Source organism: Accipiter gentilis, chromosome 17 (genome assembly GCF_929443795.1).
Source record: "Accipiter gentilis chromosome 17, bAccGen1.1, whole genome shotgun sequence".
NCBI lineage: Eukaryota > Metazoa > Chordata > Aves > Accipitriformes > Accipitridae > Astur > Astur gentilis.
Window position 1 is genome coordinate 29,023,514 of NC_064896.1, and position 19,959 is coordinate 29,043,472.

The 19,959-nt window shown below is 52.2% G+C and overlaps 1 protein-coding gene across 4 annotated transcripts in view; it reads left to right on the top strand.

The window, feature by feature from the left end:
- Nucleotides 1–2,785: 2,785 nt before the first annotated feature.
- Nucleotides 2,786–19,959, top strand: part of MYRF (myelin regulatory factor) — a 65,416-nt gene continuing 48,242 nt past the window's right edge. For 2 of the 4 annotated variants that reach the window (XM_049820305.1, XM_049820308.1), the window contains exon 1: nucleotides 2,786–3,053. In XM_049820305.1, coding sequence (XP_049676262.1) covers nucleotides 3,008–3,053 — 46 coding nt within the window. In that variant the 5' untranslated portion in view covers nucleotides 2,786–3,007. Of the gene's footprint in view, nucleotides 3,054–8,736; nucleotides 8,795–19,959 lie in introns of those variants that run through there. The other 2 variants (XM_049820307.1, XM_049820306.1) reach the window with 2 other exon arrangements.

Consider the following 19,959-nt stretch of genomic DNA (forward strand, 5'->3'; position numbering starts at 1 on the left):
AGCGGCAGAGGGGAGACAGCAGAAAGGAAAGCAAACGGCACGCTGCGACGGGGACTGGGTTTCTATCCCCTGGCGCTGCCTTTTGTGCGGCGATAGTAGATCAAAGCAATACCTTTTGACTTTTCTGGGTTCAAATCTCTCTAGTATGTCTTGGGGTTTACACCAGTAGAACCCCGAAATGCTGGATTCTGAGCTCGTTGCAGTAAGGGACCAGCTGCTCTTTCCCCTTTTGGGCAGGGATGAGGTTGGGGGTGTACCTCAGTGCCATCAGGAGTGCGTGTCCGACCTGTCTTTTCCCTTTAATTAGGTCCAGGAAGGGAGACAGCGGCACTCCTTGGGACAGAGCGCTGAGCAGTACCGAGAGGCAAATATGCATGAAGAAAAATAAGGTGAGAAGGGCACAGACCGTCAATAACTTGCTCGATTCAGACACCAGGGAAGGAGCAAAGATGGGTGAACCAGCCCTAGGGAGGCACTTAGGTCCGGGTGGCTTGGGATCAGGAGACACGGCTTGCGTTTCACAGGCCGCCTGCTTGGATCGGGACAAGTGCAGCCGCTCTAACTTCTGCCTTCCCAGTGCAAAGTGGGAGTGAGATCTCTTAATCGCTGGTAGATCTTACTCGTATGGTAATTAGTACACAATACTGTGCTACGCAGGTGAGACCGTGCTGAGCCTACCTGCTAGCTGCTGGGATGCCGTGGCCGTGCGCTGGGTACAAATACCTGGCTAGCTTAATGCTGTTGCCCAAAGGCACCAACTTATTTCAGAAATTATTTGGGGGCTATTGGCCTGCTTGTTCTTGTGATAACTTCGTACCACAGACAATAGAAACGAGTGTTTTGTTTATCCTGCTCCCCCCAGTATGTACTTAGGGCATTTCTCAGGAGGATGGTTTGCTGGGGGTGGCAGCCACTCTGCTATGGTTTGTGTCGTTAGTGGGTTGCTCTCAAAAGGGCTTTTCATGTCTCGTTAGTGGGGTGCGTGACACTTGGGCCGGGAGGGCTGGCTAGTCTGCGCCACGTTATGGGAAGGGCATGCTGCGGGGACAGTCACGTTGCTGCTAAGGAGAGGAGAGGGGTGTCGCAGTTTTATTTTAAATGAGTTGCTGCACGGGAGTTTGCGCCTTGAGGGTGGGGAATCCCAGGCAAAGACTGACGTGGTCGACCCAGAGGGTTACAAACCCGAGGCGGATCGGTCTCAGGGTCATTTGCCTTTCAAATCTTTTGATCATCTTTGGACCCGGCTTTAGGGTCCAATGCCATAACAGGCAGGAACTTGTTCTTCTGCCAGCTTGGCCCGTTTCCAGGTTCTCTTGCTGGCTTTGACAGTCACCGGTGAAGTGACCCAGAATAGCCTTGGCCTTCCCTTGTTATTTTATTGTGCCTAAGCAGCTGAAGCGCCAGCTCCCTCCTGCCACTCCTATAACGCATTAGCTGTCTCTGAGAGACGTGTAGGTGATGCACCGTAGGCCCGATAGCACAAGAATAAGATTTAGGGGTGCGCGATGTTGCAGCGGACCATTGGGGAGCACGGGGGGGGGGGGCGAGGTTCGTGCAAGGGAGACCTGGCCAGGAGCGAGCAGAGACTCGACGGGGGAGGCTTTCCCATGCACCGGTAGCACTGAGCTAGATGCTGGGGTCCTATATGTGCCTGCGAACGTCTTCCGCTGCGTTCTCAAGCGAGACTTGGGCGTACAGGGCTGCGTGCTCGCTGGGAGGTCTATTCCTGCCATCTTCACGCAGGAGGCTCTTGCTGAGCAGAGATAACGTGCTGCCGGGAGGACGGGGGACTGAGGGTCCGGGCGTGAATCCTTAGCGGGAGCATTTAGTTCTGGGGTCTAACCTGGCACTGACTGGATTTAGGCCTGGGCTAGCGCTCGGGCTTTATGGCGAAAATAAATTTTTGCTTCCTTCCCACGCAGCTTGTGCCTGAAGATGGGGGAGGTGAGTGTGTGCACAGGAACAAGGGGCGTGGGGTAACAGAGAATAACAATTGTCTTAATGGAAAGAGAGAGGGAGAGAGAGGAGAAAAAAGGGCTGTTGAGCTCTTTCTCTCCATCCCTGAAATAATAGACCTATTACTATCCCCAAACCTCGGCCCCCCTCCCCTCCCCGCTCCCCTCCCCAGAGAAGAATTGGTCACTGCACAGCTGTGTGAGCGAGAAAAATATATTTATATATATAAGAGAATCTGCCCTTCTGAATTGGTTTGTGGGGCTGGACAAAACCTCATTGTGCGCTTTATCTGCCCCGAAGAGAATGGTCCCACAGTCTTTGCCTGGCAGGGGCTCTGCGTTTGGTTAACTGTGGTCAGATAACTGTAACTTCATTTAGATACTGTACTGTTATTTATTTTTTTTTCCCCCGAGGCATTATTATTGATTGTGGGCACATCTGGGGAAGAAAACACAACTGTCCCTCCCCCCCCCCCCCCCCCCCAAGCTCCCGTGCTGGAAGGATTTAAATTTTTTTGGTGATTTCTGGCTGTTTTTTGCGAGCGGGGGGTCAGCCCCGCGGGGTTGTGCTGTTGGAAAAAGCCACCGGGGGGGGTGGGGTGGGAGACACGGACAACCCCCGGGGCTCGAGTGGGTGTGTGGGGGGGGGGTACCGGGGCGGGCTCTCCCTGCCGGCGGGGGCGCACGCTGCCCGGTGCGGCCGGTAGAGGGGCGGCGGGAGGAAGAGGAGGAGGAGGAGGAGGAGGAGGAGGAGGAGCGGGGAGGGAGGAGCGCTCCGCCGCAGCCCAAGTTTGGGGGCAGCGCTCGGCGGTGAGCGGCGGAGGCCGATGGGCAGCGGGCGGCCCCGCTCGGCGCCGGCACCGGCACCGGGATCCCGCCGGGGCGGCGGTGCGGGGCGCTGAGGGCGGCGGCGGCGGCGGCGGGGGGATTTATCTGCGGAGCGGAGCGTTTTCCCCAAATATTTCCCCCCTACCCCCCTCCGGCGCTTGCCCGGGGGGATGCCCCCCTGCAAGCGCGGAGACTAGCCCGGCCGCCTGGTGCATGGCCCAGCTATGGAGGTGGTGGACGAGACGGAGGCTCTGCAGCGGTTTTTTGAAGGTAAGGGCTGTCCCGCTACGTCCCGCTCCTCTCCCACCGCGGGGGTGGCCCGTGGCCACCGACCGAGGCCAAAGGCAGGGGACGGCAACCGGCTCGGCCGGCGTCGGAGCGGCGCCCGGTCCCCCCGTGCCCGCCTAGAATCCAGGTGTGGCGGGCACGCGTCCCCCGGTGCGCCGCGGTCACGTCGGGGGTCCTGAGCCGGAGGTCCCGGCACAGCCGGGGAGCGCGTTGCGTCGTACCTTACCCCTGCCGCCAGCCCGGCGAGGACTTCGGTACGGCCCTCGCCGGTCCTCGGAGCAGGCGCGGGCTCTGGCGTACGGATCGCGGACGTCGCCACGGGGCCAAACTCCTGGCCGACCTCTCCGCTCGCCTCGGGACCGGCAGCCTGTCTACTTGTCCTGAGCCATGGCTACCGGGCGCGGCGTGTTGGAAGCAGGCTTGCCGCTGTGAGCTTCGCTGGGAAGTCCTTTCTCTTTGGTCTAGAAGATAGCTGATCCTACGGCAGCGGTGTCCGGCAGCGGACCCCGCGCCAACTCTTAATCGGCATCTGTAGGCCAGTGCCGTCCAGCCAGAGCCCGGACCCCTTCGGGCACCACGTATCTGTGGATCAGTCTCCTTCCCGTCAGTGCAAACCAAAGGCAGCTTTTACTGAAACCAAGGGCAGAAAAGCGGTTGTAAAGAGAATTTGGTCTCTCTGTCAAGCAGGGGTGAACCACGGTTGCTCGTGGCAGCTGAGGATTTGGTAGGGCTGAACTGTGCGGCTGGGGAGGCGTCGGGACCCCGATGCCCTTTGCTGCTTCTCCCTCAGCTCAGTGTTTCTTCTTCCCGGTGTGGCTTTGTTGGCACGCTTCGCTCTTCCTTGTTGACTGCGTCGTTGCTTCTCTTTTTCGGTCGTTGTCTTTGTTTCTCTCTTTCTGGTGCTGCGCCCTGCACCGCGTGGCCCTTGTTCTCTGGTGGGCCGTTTACCAGGCGGAGGTTTCGGTTGCCCAGGCTGCGCGCCTTGGTGTGAGCCCCTGGCACACGGATGCACTGGTCGAGGGGGAACGACGCGCCCAACCTGGCGAGGCTCCGTTGCGTCGACAGGTCCTGTTGCTGGTGGCAGAGCTGGGGTCTGCTGGGGTGGACCCTGGTCTGCGGAGAGCAGGTTGTGTGTATGGGTCAGCTCCGGAGCTTGGATTCCCTCCGGAGTCCTCATGCTGTGCTTCGCTGGCGGTGGGATCGGGCAGCGTGCCGCCTGCTCCGCTGAGCTGCTCACTCGGCGTGGCCTGGGGCGGTTGGGGTGGGAGGACCGTGTCCCTTCTGTTTCTTTGGCTGGTGGAAGGACGTAACCTGGGGAGGAAAGCGAAGATGCACCACAAACAGAAGATGCTCTTGAGAGCGAACAGACTCAAGCTGCTTACTTCTCACTTTCCTCTCTTCTGGCATCCGTGTGATGCCTCAGTAACGCATCTCCTCTTCTTCAAAGGAAAAAGCATCCCCTGTTTGTTCTAGCCGTGATTCTGGATTCCCGGGAGCGACAGGATTAGCGAGGATGGGAAGCCTCGCCACGCAGGCTCTTATCGTGTGCTCCCAGCCTGTGTTCTCCTCAGCCTTCAGGGGGCTTGTTTTGTTTTTAGGGTTTCACTTGGATGAATCTCCTAAATCCTGCCCACCCACCTCTAGTCCTCTGGGCGCTGAGCACCTCCCCAGCATCCTGCACAGCCCTTGCTCAGCACCCCGACGTTATTTACCGGCATTAGACTTCAACTCTCTGTCTCTTCATTTGTAGAAGGGGAATTTCTCTCTCTCCCCCAGAGTAGCTTTTTATAGGGCGGAAGGTTTGTTTCTTTTCCTGTCTATCTTGTTCTTTCTGGGTGCTGTGGGTGATCCTGCTTGAGCAGGGGCTTGGACAAGATGACCTCAAGAGGTCCCTGCCAACTTCAGTCATTCTGGCATTCTTTCTCTCATTTTCCTTCTTTCTCTTTTTATCTTTGCCTTTTGCTTTTTGTCTTTTTCTTCTTTCTTTCAGTCTTTCTCTCTCTTTTGAATTAAAACCATCTTGTCCCTGTAAAAACGGAGAGTGAGGGAAACTGGGGCTGGAGTTCTTAGCCTCTGCTATCTGCTTACTTTTATAACTTGTTTTCAGAACTCCTCTGATCTTAATTTTTTTGTGGAGCCCAACATGGCTGTTTATTTCATTTGGGCAGCTAGATCCCTTTGGTGGTGTTATTAAAGAGCATCTGTTACAACACAGTGCTTGAGGGTGAGAGGGGAAGAGGAGAAAGTTTTACCACGAAGGATTGCTGCTCGGTTCAGTGTATGCAGCGAGTGAAGAAACAAGGTTCTTTCCTTTTGTGCACGCTTTAATCGTGGTGCTCTGAAGGAGTACGCAGCCAAACTGATCCTCTGTTATTTGGAAGTGAAGGTCAGTGCCTTAAATCGCTAGCTTTGCAGCACAGAGTCGGATTTGCCCTGGAATCTCGCTGTCCTGAAGAATTAATGGTTTCTGGATGTGTACTATAGTGGTGAACAATAGATCTGTTAGAGTTTATTAATATATTTACAGGAACAAATTCATTAGTAGAACTGATTCCTCGCTACCCCATCACTTCTTTAAAAGGTGCCTGCTGATTCCCTTCCTGGGAGGAACACATACATGATCAGACCATATTTTTCCCTTATAGTGAAATACTTTTTATTCTCACAGATCATCTTCTCGCCTAGTGGAGGTTTTATGCTAAAGAGATTTCTTCCTGTACACTGAAAACCCTGAAATAATTTGGGAATTCCCTTTCCTTTGCTTGACTCTGATTTGCACAGGATCTGAGCCTGCTGTAAGCAATCCCACCATATTTAAGAGTAATCCTTTAGTGCTTGTATAGCACTCGGTATTTCAAAGTGTCAGACAAGGATTAACTGGTCTCTTTTTGCAGACTTTTGGGGAGTGGGGCCTGTGCTGGCTGAGGTGTGGAAAAGAGTCGGGGGCTGTGCTGATTCCAAATCCTGGCATTTGGCTGGCTCCAGCAACAGTGCGACAGGTCCCATCTGCAGAGCACGGCTGGTTTTGGGGACCGAGTGTGCCCAAGATTTCAGGTCCAATTGCCCGCCTCTGGTTTTCTCAGCTGCAAGAGATGGACCTTTATTTTCATAAAGAGAGCACTCGGTATTTATTTGGGCAGGATATCCTTATTTCCCTGGAATGTAGTCGTCTGCTCTTCAAGAGTGAGATCTGAGACACGTGAGGATGGAGAAGCAGAAGAACAATGTGGAAAGTCCAGGGCTTTGCTCTGATGTTTGGGAGGGGGCTAGGGAAAAGCGTACGCAGTCTCTGAGAGAAGAGATGGGTTGGGCATAACTTCACACCCTCCTGGGATGAAGATGCTGTGAGTGTGTCCTCCAGGTGGGCCTGAACTGCGTTAGGAAGATCATCGCTGTCCTGGTTTGTGTTAGCACAGCTGGTAAACGTGTCTGGTGGTGCCCAGGACCATCCTGCCGAGGAGAGCTTGGGCAGACAGCTGGAAAAGCTTGGAGGCAGAGAGCGTGGGATGCTGGGGGTTCTGGCAACGGAGGTAAAGGAGCGCAGTTTGGTCTTTCCATAGTGTAAGGAGTGTTTACCCAGAGCATTTGTATTTTGTATCAAAGGAAAAGTAGGGAGTTGAAAGCGTCTGACCCTTGGCTGGCATCCTGCTAGAAACCTTACCTTCCTCCCCGCTTACCACTCGCGTAAGGGAAACAGTTACGACAGAGCTCAGCTATTCGGGATCCCTCTCTCTCTCGGCTAATTTATGAGATAAGAGGTTGTTAAAGAATGTATATCGGGAAAGATGTGCAGAGCAGGGCTCGGGGGGCAGGGGAGTGAGCGGTTTGGCAGATGGCTCAATGGGGATAGGGTAAGAAATGGAGAAAGAATAGTGAACGCTAAAAGTTTGGAGGATTTGGGGGTTGAACTGTAGTTGGGAAAGACAGTAGTTGGTTAAACAGAAAGGGCCGGATTTCAGTGAGGGCGAGCGAGTCCTGTGAAACGAAGCAGCTCTTTACAATTTTTCACCGAGCACAAGTGGCTGGAGCACTCGGAAGCGTGTGTTTGTCGAGCGGCCGTGTGTCTGTCCGTGCATGCACGCGGGCTGCTGGTATTGCACATGCTGCAGGAGCCTCCGAGCTGGGAGTGAGCAAGTGAGCACCGGGTATTTTATCAGCAAGCGTGTTTGTATTGGGGAATGTTTGTGCCCGTAGGAGTGCGTGTTTATGTGTGTTAATGGTATCGATTACTTTCTTGGTGTTTTTTATTGTGTATCGTGGAGCACTTTATGTGCGTGAGTAGGAAATGCCGCCTTGCAGCCCTGCAGGAAGAGGTCTGGGCCGTTGCCCCATCTTCCTCGGATGAAGAAATATAAAATGATGGGGCTGAGGCAGAGAGCTGAACCCAGAACTCACGGGTTGGCACCTTGTCCACCGTGCTGTGTCGTGAGGGTTGGGTCTCTGTCTGCTGTGTGTCTGCAGGAGGATTTGGTGGTGGATGGGAACGAGAAGGACTTCACTGGTAAAACTTTAACTGATGTAAAACAGTGAAGCCGTGAGCTTAAGGGAAGAGAAATAACGGTTTCTCTTCAGAACTGGCCAGCACCTCCTGGTGGGGGGAAGCGTCCCCGAGCTGGAAGGGCTCTGGCTGCCAGCGGTGCTGGTGACCCCACGCGTGAGTTACAGCTCACTGGGGCTTCTCTGAACCACAGGGACAGTTTCAGTTTCTGCCAGGCAAGAGTTTCGAGGATTGTGAAAAAAGAGTCACAGAGCAACAAGGGGCTGCTGTAGGGTCTTCCTGGCTGCTTAGGGATGCAGAGGGCAGAGCGGTGGTTTCTTGAGGCTGAAAACACCGTGAGCAGAACGGGCTGGAGAACAGTAGACCTGGGGCTTCTAGAGCAGAGGCTGTGGTGTCTTATTGTGGTGCTGGCTGGCAGGCAGAAGCCACGCGCGCAAACTAGGACAGCTGGCCCCGTGTATGTTTTTAGGTACCTGGGCTTGACGTAGCAATGCAACTACAGCAGATCAGAGCATCTAGCTTCTTTGAATTATATGCAAGAATGGCTTTTTTTGGGAGCCGGGCTTCAGGCTCGCTGTTTACCCTCTGCCTGTCCAGCGGCTGTCTGGCCCTTAGCCTCTGCGTCCCCCAGATGCATCCTTGAGCTCTGATGCTGCGCCGGCTCTCCTGCACCGCTCGCGCGTTGTTGTTTGATGTGGCAAGAATAAGGGCAGAGGGAAAGCACCGGGGAAACGCCGCGGAGAATCGCGGGCTCCAATGCGAAAAGCACAGCGTGATCTTTGCTGCACATCACCGTGGGTGTTTTGTGCCTAGACCCGACTCTCGGGAGGAGCGGGGTTGGGGAAGCGGCGGCTTTGCGGTGTGACAGTCTCTCCAGGGCCGGGCTGGCGCAGTGGGGAAGGTAAGAGGCTTTGTGTGGAGTGCTTTGCTGGATGGAGTTAGCCCGTGACAGAATGGTCCTGGGGAACCTGGTACAGCACAAACACATGACCATCCCTCCTGGTAATCCCCTCGCAGACCCAAATCCCAGTGTGTAGCAGCAGCCTCCCAGCCTCCTCCCTGGCCCTCCCACTCTTCCCTGAGGGAATAGAAAAACCAGCAGGCAGCAGCCCTGGGACCTAGACAAGCTGAGCTAGGCAGCATAATGACAGAGGGAGAGAGCAGGGACGCAGCGGGAGCTTGACATCTGCTCTCACCATGCTCAGGATGCGCTGGATCCGAGCAGGTAACAGCACAGATCCCCCAACCCTTCCACGGTTCAGCTTGCTTTCCCCTCTGCGTCTGCATCTCTCTTTTCAATGTGATTGTTTTCTGGTCCTCCTTTCTCCGTACTCTATTTCAAGCTTCCCCTGCCCGCTCGACCTGGTGTCTGCCTCTGGTCAGCGTGTGCCCTCAGGGAGGATGCTGGTGAGCCCAGCTCCATCCTAGGGCCTAAGCAGAGGAGGCAAGAGAGAAAAACGTTCCCTTGAGCCCATCATCAGCAGCCTTCAGTGCTTGGCTGAAGCCCAGGGGGCATTTCTGGGCACAGGGGGAAGCTGCCACCTCCATCCCAGCAGGACCAGCAGCAGGAGGTTCCCAGAGTCTTCAGCCAAAGCGCTTGTCCTCGTCCATTCCTCGGGGCAAGGCTAGTGCAGAACGGTCTGCTGCTTCCAGCGTGGTCTTGTGACTGTGTTGGTACTTCTCTGGGGTCTGCCTTCTCTCCCCAGTTTCCCCAAAACTCCTTTTTTCCTGGATGGGAAGAGGACAGAAGACACCCAGATGGAGCGAGGCCAGAGAGCTGTTGGTAAGAGGGTGGATCCCTTAAGACATCTGATAAGGGGTGGGTTGTGATTCAGAAGGAGCCCGCAGAGGCTCCGTCGGGGATGGAGAGAGGTACTTTGCCCGTGTTCTGGTTAATGTATCTTCCACAGGTTGGTGTCCTGGGAACGATGCCTGGACACGGACTAGGAGGGGGTTTGGAGGGAGGTAGCAGGAAGAGGTGGCCGTTGGGACAGATGAGAAGGGAGTTGTGCTGGAGGTGGGCCCAGGCTGATGGAATTGGGCTTGTTGGTGACTCAGAGATCTGGCTGACCCGCGCTGCTCCCTGTGCCTGGGCTGGGGTTGTGCAAGCGCTGCTGCGTACAAGGATATGGGAAAGGGATGCCGGTCAAGAAGGAGCCTTAGTGGGATGCTGGATAGGCAGGGTTTCCCTCCGTTCCCTCAGCCTTTTCTGCTAGAGCAAAGCATTCGCTAGGGCCAGCCTTCTGGGGCCAGAGTCATCCCAGCTGCCATGGCACTGGCTCCAATAACCGTGGAATAAAATGGCTCTTGAGCACGATTAGCCTGGAGAGAGCTGGGCATTGCCCGGAGAAGTGCATCCCCACCTGAGTGGTACGCAGGGAAGTTGCTTTCCCCATGGGCTTTCTGCCTCCTGTCATAGTTTAGTGGTCATCTTTTTGCTTTCTGCTTTCACCCCGTTTTCTGCCCTGCTGTCGTTCTCTCCCCTTAGGTCGCTTAGTGAGAAATAAAACCAGAAGAGGCCTTTCAAAGAAGGAGGAGAGACGGGGCACTGCTGTACCTGCCCTCTTCTGGTTAGGGACCTTGTGGATCCGTCCTGCTGGTACAAGACCTGAGTGATCCGGAGCTGGGAGCTGTGCTAGGAGGGTGCAATGCTGCAGGTGTCCTTCCTTCCTCTGTGCTGCCCAGACAGGGTCCTAGACCATGGCTTGGCATCCCTCCAGTGTATCTCTGGGGATTTCCCTGGCTAGGGATGGTGTTGCTCTGGCAGAGCTTTGCAGAGCTTGCTGGGTAACCCCTTTGCCTCTTTCTAGTAGTGTTGCTGTTTGGACTTGGACTTTGCACTCTCTGATAAGAACCCCAGTAAGCTAAATGTGTCTGAGGAATCATTAACTAGCATGTGCGGTGCCAGAGGACGGGGAGCAGCTGTGACTGGAGACGCAAACAGGAACAGGCTTGTGGCTTTTGGGCCCGAGCTGGTGCTTGCCAGATGCCCCTCCCGTGGGGCAGCAGCCTTCGGGAGAGAGAACCCGTGCCATGGCCTTCTTGGTGCTTTCCAGGCAGATACCGGGATGAGGGATGGACAGAGGGCGATGAGACTGTGTCAGGTCAGCAGGGAAGATGCAGAGTCCAAGGGAGGGTACTGCTGCTGCGTAGAGAAAAGGGGTGCTTTTAGAAGTAGAGGGTGGATTGCATTGGACACCACACTTGGCTATCCGATGGCTCCCACTTACGGTTTCATGAATATACCCTCTTGTTCCTACTGACCGGCATACTTCGGAGGATAAGCAAGGGTACGCCAGACCTTCCTTCTCCCATTGGCACCGTTTGCCCTGCACGGCAGGGGCAGAGGACGTCTCCTGTCTGATTTGGTGGAGGTGGACGGTCTGGTCAGCCCAGGACCCGGTGCTCCCCGCCGTCCTCCAGCACGCTCTGGAGCACGTTCAAGGCACGTTTGAATGAAAGGCTTCCTTCCCGAGGGAAAACGAAATGTGATACTCGGGGTCCACCACTTATCTCGCTGAACTTTGTCTGTTTTGATGCAGTTACTCAAAATGGCGAAAGGGAGATCTTGGAGCAGGGCTGCAGGGCTGGGGAGAGAGGCCAGCCCTGGCTGCAAAACAGAGGTGCCAGATTTGTTGTGGAATGAGAGCGAACGCTTGCGGATTTTGCTGGCTTTTGGGGTGGTGGGGAGGAGGGCTGGTTGGAGAGGCCGAGGCTGGAGTTTGAAATGGTCTTGATGTGCTCGGATCCAGGATTTGAAGGCAGAGGCTAGGGTGAACCAGGGGGAGCAGTCCTGGCAGTGCCATGCGGCTGTGATCATAATCCCATGGCATGTCCAGGGCTAGGGCTAGTGTGCAGGGCTGCAGGCAGAGGTAGGAATCATTTCCTCTGGTGCAACACAGCATCAATGCTTCTTTTTCACATCCCAGTTGCTGTGACAGACCAGCTTGGTCACCGGAAAGCTGGCATCAGTCCCTGCAGTGGTTGAAGTTTTCTTAGCCTCTCTGACTTATCTTACATTTTCTTTTTTTTTCCCCCACTCTTACCCTTCCCCATCCCTCATCCCTTTTGCTCTATCCAGTCTTCTTTTCTTCAGCAGCTCTCATCATTTGTTTGCAGCATATTGAAGGAGATGTACAGAATTATGCCCTAAGTGATTGTAAACTGCATCAGTAGGAAGAGCAAAAAAAGTGGGGCTGTGATTGCAGACCAGTGTGTAGTCTGAATAGAGACTGAAAAGGGTAGCTGAAGCAGTGTGGGATGAAGCCAGAAGTGAATAAGGAGCTGATAGGCACGTGCAATGCCAACAGCCATGGTCTAGCTTTGGTGAGATCTTTCCTTTTTTTAAAAGCAGTAATTAAAGCAATTTTTGCTGGGACTGATTTTTTTTTTTTTTTTTTTCCTTGTAGAGTCTTTTGTCATCAACCCAACGTTGCAGCAGTGTATTATCTCAGGAGACCCAGAGTGCCAAACAGATCTGGTTTTCTTACCCAAGGAGAAGATGATAGTAATTGGTGGGGAGGAGACAGTGCAGAGGTCGTGGGGATGGGCATGGGACAGGATTTGTGGAAGAGACAGGTAGGGTTTCCAAAAGAGCTGGAGGCCTAATTCCTGCAAGCTGTCTGTCTGCTTTCATGGCAAGGACCATAGAGCATGCTGAGCTGCTCTTGCTTGCAGCCTTGAGAAGCAGATGTAATATAAAGAGTACATTCAACTTAATTTGGTATATGAAGATTCACTTAGTTTGTATCTGACAATTCTTATTAATCAACAACTATCGCTTATGACTTTTAATCCCATGTGCTGATTACAGCTGACTGCTACAAATCTAGATAAACAGGAAACCAAACAACTTATCAGCCTGCTTGATCTTGGCATATCTCTTCTGCTATGACAAGCAATGGTTATGGACATTGATTCATTAAAGCACTAAAAAGTGTGCTTTGTCTTTATTGGAAACAAAACACCTGCTTAAGTAAAGCAAAAGTTTAAAACCTGTACGTTATAAGGGCTATCAAGCCATTTCACAGTTGGCTGCTTGCTGATAATATAATCAATGGTCCGCTCAGTGTAAGAACAGAAATGGTCTTTTTTCCTGATGAGGTCCCATCCAAATCAAAACCTGAGGTCAGTGAGAGTTTCTGGGTAGGGGGGAGTAGGAGAACTTCTGTCCATCTCCTCTCCCTCCTGTCTGTTTTAATTCAGTCTTTGGAAAAGGGTGTTGGAATGGGGAGGTGGATGGTGATGAGTTTTCACATGCAGTGTAGCAGAATGTGTAGCGAAGAGAGAACGGTGATAAACGATGTTTCAAAACTCATCTCATTGGTGTTGAGGGGCTGAAAAGACACAAGAAACAGCAATGTGGGGACCTGCAGACTGGGGACGGGCTTCACAGCCCAGAATGAGAAGTTTGGGTGCTGGAGGTCTGTGCTGGTGTGCAGGGGCTTGGGAAGAGGAAGAGGAACTGGTCAGAAGTCAATCCAGTCCAACAGGATGGTCTTGTGGAACACCAGGGTAGGGACCTTTCCTACTCCTCTGCTTTTAGACACAGGTGCTGTGGCTCTGTTACACCCAGGAGGCATCTGTGGATGCGATAGATCATGGATGATCACTGATAGAGATTTTTACAGAATTTTTACCATGAATTTTCAGCACAGCTTTCTTAATTTAGTCAAGGCACAAATTTATAGGTGATCATGACATTGGGCCAAGTTTGGCTTTGAAAGAGATGAGAACAGTGACAGTGAGCTGTGATGTGTAGTAAAGGTGATACCAGACACCACAAATATTTATCACCACTGGTGCAGAGCAAGGCCTTGTCAGGAGGACATAATGCGTAGGATGGAATGCTTTCAGTTGGCTCTCTGAAGGAGAGAAGTAGTGGGGTTTACTGGGCTTTTTTGTTTAAACGCTCTTCTCTGCAGTTTTGGAAACCAAACCACACTGAGAGTGAGCTTTGAGAACTAGATAGTAGGAATGAGATGGAGAAAGTTGGTCTGATGTGTCCTTGTTTTGTGTTTTAGGATGAGAAATCAGCCAGTGAAAAATTGATGTTAGCAAGTGAAAAGAGGACAGGAGTTTTAGGAGTGCAGGTTGCTCCCTGGGGATAGTCGCTGCCTGAAGGAGACTTGCGGAGGTCTCTGGTTTTGCAGAACTAAACCCCAAGTTTTGTAGAAGTTGTTTCTTCTTTGATCAGCCTGTCGTTTGAACGGGCCGAGGTGTGTTTGTTGGTTTAAAGACTTTTGTCAATGCAGGAGAGCCATGTTAAATCTTTTTTTGCTGTTTCCCAAACTTCATAGTGCTCAATAAATCCAGAGGCTTTGTATCACCGAGCGGTTGGGAAGTCTCATATTGTTAAGGTGTTTGTCCTCATTGCTGGTTGCTTTGCAGCAGGGGTGAGCTCTGAACCTCTTTGGACTGGGAGACAGGCCGTGCCCTGAAGGCTTTATGGTTCAGGTGAAGTGTGGAAGAGTGGGGAGATGAGCCTCCCCACTTACAGAGATAGCTAAGGACCACCTGGGGTAAAGGGACCTCTCCTCTCCGTTCTTATCCCTGTCTGCTCCTCTTTTCTTGCTTGCTGATTTCAGAAGGCCCAGGCAGTGGCAGTAAGTCTTTCAATAAAATTACCTTCTGATTTTCCTTGCTTTGACAGTATCATTTCTTAAAATAAAGAGGCTTAACTGAGTTTCAGGTTAGAAGGAACTATCAGATCTTCTAGCCTGACCCATATAACAGCTTTGAGCAATTCATCCTCCAGCTGAAACTGTGGAGGAATAATATGTTTGGTGGTTTTTTACTGCCACAGAGAATTTGTCTATGAGATTGAGGTTAACAACCTAGCTTTGCCAGCAGAACTGTGGGGCATCTCATCATGTGTGGTTGTGGGTTGTGTTTCATCTGTAAAAAAAAACCAAAAACCCCAAAAACCAAACCTAAAACAACCCACCCGCCCACCCACCCAACCCAAAACCCCATAGCTGTGGTTTGGGGCTTTTACAGGAAGGAGTATGTCCTGTTGAACTGTGAGAAACTGGTCAGTCTTTGCCCTTGGCTCAGCCCTGAGAGTTTGTATGGGCTGAGGACTTCTCTGAGGGACTGGAGAAGTAAAAGAGATTGAGTGGGGATTGTCAGAAGTTGTCAGTAATTCATTTGCTTCTGCGGTAAGCTTTTTTTAGAAACCAAAGAAACAAATAACAACAGAAGTTTCCAACAAGAGCACAGCATACAGGTCGATTGCTGACTTGCTGGCTGGTCTCAGTACAGGTCTCTAGAAAAGAAGGTTTGTACCTGCCCTGTCAGAGGCAGAGGCTAGATCTGCCAGCTTCTTCCAGCAGATCTTCAGGTCTGCGTGCTCTTTTCTGAAGGGATAAGCAGGGGTTCTCTTCCAGACAAAACAGTCTGCAGATGTGTTTTTCTGTTCTGGGTTACACCACCATTTTACAGCATGAATCCAGGCAGTTCCCTGTTGCTTTGCCTGTGTCAGCCCTTTGTATAACAGACCTGTGCACTTTTGGGTCGAGATCCATCTCTTCCTTCCCTGTATCCGTGTAGCCCCTTGCACAAGCGACTACACAGAAACAAGAGGCCAATAATCTTGGGACGTTCTTTCGCCCCACGTGGGCAGAGATGTCGCAGGGATCAGAGCCGCAGGCGCTGTAAACATAACTGATGGAGACCGCTGTGGTTGTTCGATACGTTCGAAACTTGGATCGTCCTTCTGGGAAAGAGTCTGGCTCCCTTCTCCCTTCTTGGTGTCTGCCGGCGAGTTGCGTGCGGCGTGGTGTGCGGGAAGAGGCGATGGGTGCGGCGTGGCGGCGGTACCTTGGACAGCAGTGCTGTCCTGCCACGGCCTTCCCGGCGTCCGTCCTTCTCCGGCCAGGAGCTCAGCTCCGGCCCGAGGGAGAGCCCCACGGGTCACAGGGAGATGGCAGGACCGACAGCCTCTGCAGGACAGTTGCGGCTCGTTTCCCAGTTGCAGGCGCGGTTGGGTGGAAGAGGCTCCAGCAAGTTCGCTGAGCACCTGGAGGGAGGTGCATTAAGCTGAAAGTCCCGTTTAATTCGGTTCTAGACCTAAGGTGTAAGCGCTAACATGCTTCCCCAGCCTCGTTGCGTTGAGCAGACTTCTAGGAGAGACCCAGGAATCTGCGGAAGGGGAAAGTGACTTTCCTGTCACGACAGACCCCCATCCGCCCAGTGAACCTCTAAAAGAAGCGGAGTTGGGGTCTGGCAGGAGATGGGTCCTGGCTGCGGGGTACACTCGTGCTGTTCCAGACATACCGGGGTCTGTCACAAAAGAAAGGCAAGTGGGGAAAGAAAACTTAGAAAACTTCAGCAAAGTGGGCTGTGTTGTCTCGGGGGAGTTTGGCGTGGCTGAAACTCTTGTCATTTATCTTCTTGGCTCAGCTTTCCCCCCCCCTCCAAAATTGGTCACAGTCACCACCACAGCCATTCCAGCCTTTTAGATCACCTTTTATTCGTAGCTCTCAGTGTTGTTCTTAGGCAGTGAGGAATTGTCCTGTAGCTTTTGGAGGGAGATTAGCTCCAGAATAAATGTTAGCGCTTCTCTTCTGAGGTTAAGGAATGGTTTGTCACTTGTGCGTCAGCTTCCAGGGAAGCTCCCTTCACAGCTGGGGACTGGCTGGAAGACTTAGTGTAAGGGATGAATCCGGCGTGCTGTCCTAGAGAGAGGTATCTGGTGGGAGCAGGACGAAGTCGATGTTCTCCCTGCTCCCCTTCCATGGACAACTCATGATTTACGGAGCTGCGTGAATGAATTTTGCTAATAGAACTCTCTTGGGAGGATCCGTAAATTACAGTGGGGATAAGGAAATAGGAAAATACTGTCAAAAGTGCTCCTGAACTGCTGAAAATCCTAAATCAGTGCCTAGTCACTGAGTTACCTCTGAAATCTTTGTCCATAACTCAACAACGTGGAGAACCTGAAGGATGGTTGAACAGCGAGTGGGCTGTGGTGATGGTTTTCTGTGCTGAGAAAGTTTGGTTTCCCTCCCTGAGCTTTGTGTATCTGTTGAGACATTGTCTGTTGCTTCTGTATTGTGTTAGATTCAGAGCACTGTGGGCTCTACAACTAGGAGGGGCCTCCAAGATATATGAGAGCTAGAATTGCTCCTAGACCATCTCTTTGAGACTAATTTTTCATAGTTTCCAAAAGACGGTGACCAGTAATGTTAACATTCCTATTTATTGCAGTCAGACGTGAGGGCCATGGACCTGCTGTGGCTGTGCTTTGCAAGCACGGAGGAGCAGATGGTCCCTGACCCGCGTGTTTTACCTCTCTGGGAAAGCTGTTGCTCCCTGCTACGAGCAACGTCTTATTTCGTGGCTGACGCTGTCAAATCTTGCACTCCAACTGCCATATCCTCCTCACAAGACTGAAACTCCCTCCCAGCAAGCTGCGTTCTCCAATGGGAGTTCATATATGTGAGGATTCAATCACTGCTCAGCCTTCTGGTAATAAACAGACCAGACAGGGACTTTTGTAAAGCTTCCCGTGTATCCCAAGCAGCGTTATTTCAACCTTTTCCAGTCTCTGTAGTATTTCCATGCCCTCTTCCAGACAAACATAGGTGGGCCATCAATTCCAGCAGCGGTATGCAGAAAAGCCAAGACCGTTTCTCCGTCTTCTGCTCGATAGTCCCCTTCTGCATGGAGAAGTCTGCAGTCACTGTCAGAGCTGCGACGTTGTGTCGAGGGCTTGCGTGGCTGTGGTTAGTCCTGAGAACTGGAGCCTTTTATTTAGCTGTTTTTTCCCAACAGTTTCCCAGCCTGTACACACTACTTCATGATTGTCTTGCCTTGTGCTTTGTTATTACGCAGCAGACAGATTGCTGTCACTTACCAGGTGATTCAAGATGCTCTGTAAGAATAAGTTTTTTGGGGTTTTTTTTCCCTTTCTTTTCTATCCCACCAATATGTGTGCCACCTTCAAACTTTGCCAGTGAAGAACAGCAATAAAAAATGCTGAATGGCTTTGGCCCGGGTACCAGTTCCTGGGGGTCTCTGCTAGTAACCCCTCTGCTCTTTGATGTCTCTCTATTAACAGCTGTATTTTAGCTCTGTCAGTGGCTCAGTGTTTGATCTCTCTCATGTTCTCCCTGTCAGTTCCATGCGGGGGAAGTTTCTAATCGGGATGTCGTTTGGCATTAAGTGAAACGCACTGGAGAAATTCAAGCCTGTAAACGCTGCAGAGCAGGGGCTGCCTGGCTGATATTTGGATTGACAACACCTAGCCCAGCAGACCTCAGAGTGTGTTGGCACTGAGGCACCTCAACAACAAGCGTATTTAGCAATCTAAAGATGATGCTGGTACCACACGCATTGAGTGAGAAGAGAAGTGGATTTTGCAGGAAGGCCAGGCTTTCTGCTCCATTTCCAATGAAGTCAGCCGAACTGCTGTGGTCCAGCCCAGCTGGAGCTGTGCCCCTTGTTTTTGGGGAAAGCAAAAGAAGATGCATCTGGGGGAAAATAATTCCAGACATAGATACTCAAAGGGAGAGAGAGAGCCTCCCTGCTCCCGGCTGCGACAGATGCTGGGGTGGCAATGGGAAGCGATAGCACGGGGATTGCTGAGCGCAGGACAGTCGCGGGAGACACAATGTCAGGCTGGTGGCAGTCGGGACTGGAGGAGTTGGCCTGTGAGCAGTTGTGGTTAGAAGACAGTGAATGGCCCAGCTGTGAAATCCTTCTGCTGTTCAGCACGAGGGGCGCTGGCGGTGAGTGGAGATCAGAAAGGGAGCATTCAGGTCGGGCTCTGCGGAGGGCAACCAGCCTTGGAGGAGTGTGGGGCCGCAGCATCGTCTCCCGAATGGAAGTGATGAAAGTCCAGACGCATGGGACAGAGCCCCAAGGAGCGAGCTGGGAATGAATGACCTTCTGCTGGCCTGGACAGAAGGCTCTAAGAGGTCTTTTAATCTGTTGATCTAATGACTCATACAATTTGTGTAATTTCCTTGCCTTCCCACTCTTCCCTCATAACTCGGCTCTTTGTCACAGTTCTGGCTGGCAGCGAGACAGGCTGGTTCGCTAGGACCTACACGCTTCTTTCCCCAGCAGGTGCTTTAAAACAGCAGCAGCGTGTGATCCCTGCTCTGGTAGAAGGAGCTGGGCGAGCGGTGTCGCTGCCTGTTGTCCTCTGCGCTGGCGGGAGATGGAAGGAGCGAAGGGGGGATGGCTCCCAGAGATCCGCCTGGGCCAGGTACCAGGAGCCGGCTCTCGATTTAGCTGGCAGGTCCCTGACCTTCCTCGTGCATCTCTTCTGCGCTCAGTCCTTTGTGAGAAAGTCTTACCCATCGTCACCCGTCCCTCGTGTTCCTGCACCCCACAGCTCAGGCAGTGCTGCCGTGAGGTTTATCTCGCTTGGGGCACATCTCACCGTTATTTCACTCCCAGTATTTGCCTCCTTTCGTCTAATGAGTGGAGACGACTCGTTCAAGAGCCTGAGGAGCTGTTCTGCCTGCGGGAATGCAGTCAGTGCCTCCCACCTCCCCAGGCCCGGGGTGACCTCCTCATCCTCTCCTCCACGTGCTGCCCTCCCCACACAGCGTCCTCGAGCAGCGTGCCAGGCACCTTCCCTCTTGGTTTGTGCTGCTCCAGACAGCACGCTTCTTTGAAGTGAGACCCAGAACACACAGAGAGCTTGCAGGGTGGATGGGATCCAAGCAGCACGTTTGGTATCTGATTTGTATTGTCTGGTAACTGTTTGCTAAATCCCTGGTGCAGGAACTATGTTCCGGTGCAGGAGACAGCTCATAGTCAGAAAATGCAAACAAGAATTTTTTTTTTTTTTTTAAAAAGAAAGAAACCTCAGATTTGAGGAAATCTATGGAAATAGCCAGCATGGCATTAATCCCTAGGGATTTTAAAAAAAAATAATTATTTTAATTTCAACATTACCTATTATTTATTGTGGTTGGCTAGAGAAGCTTAGCTTTAGCTTGGGAAAAGGTAAAGCATGAAGGTGACTGAGCTAGTCCACAACACCTTGTTGAAAAGTAGCTTTCTTGGAGCAGAGGGCTCTTTAGTCTGGTAATTAAGGGCATGGAGATATACATTGTGCAAACTAAGATGAGGAACTGAAGGTGGAAATGGATTAGTGGCCCCTTCCTCAGGAGATGAATTAATGAGCTGAAGCCTAATTCAGAATTGCATCTGTCCAAAGGATGTGTCCACTACGGTGAGAAAGTCTAGGTTTGGTGGGGGACACCCTGAGTAAAATTCTGTGGTCTGCGTGAGTCAGGGATATATAATGGCTGGTATTGTCTTAAGATGGAGGAAATCAGAGAGAAACAGTGTCCAGTGTGTCCTTCGGTCCATCCCTCTTTCAGGAGCACAAGGAGGGCAAGAACTCCCAAGCAGGGCACATCAGCTCAT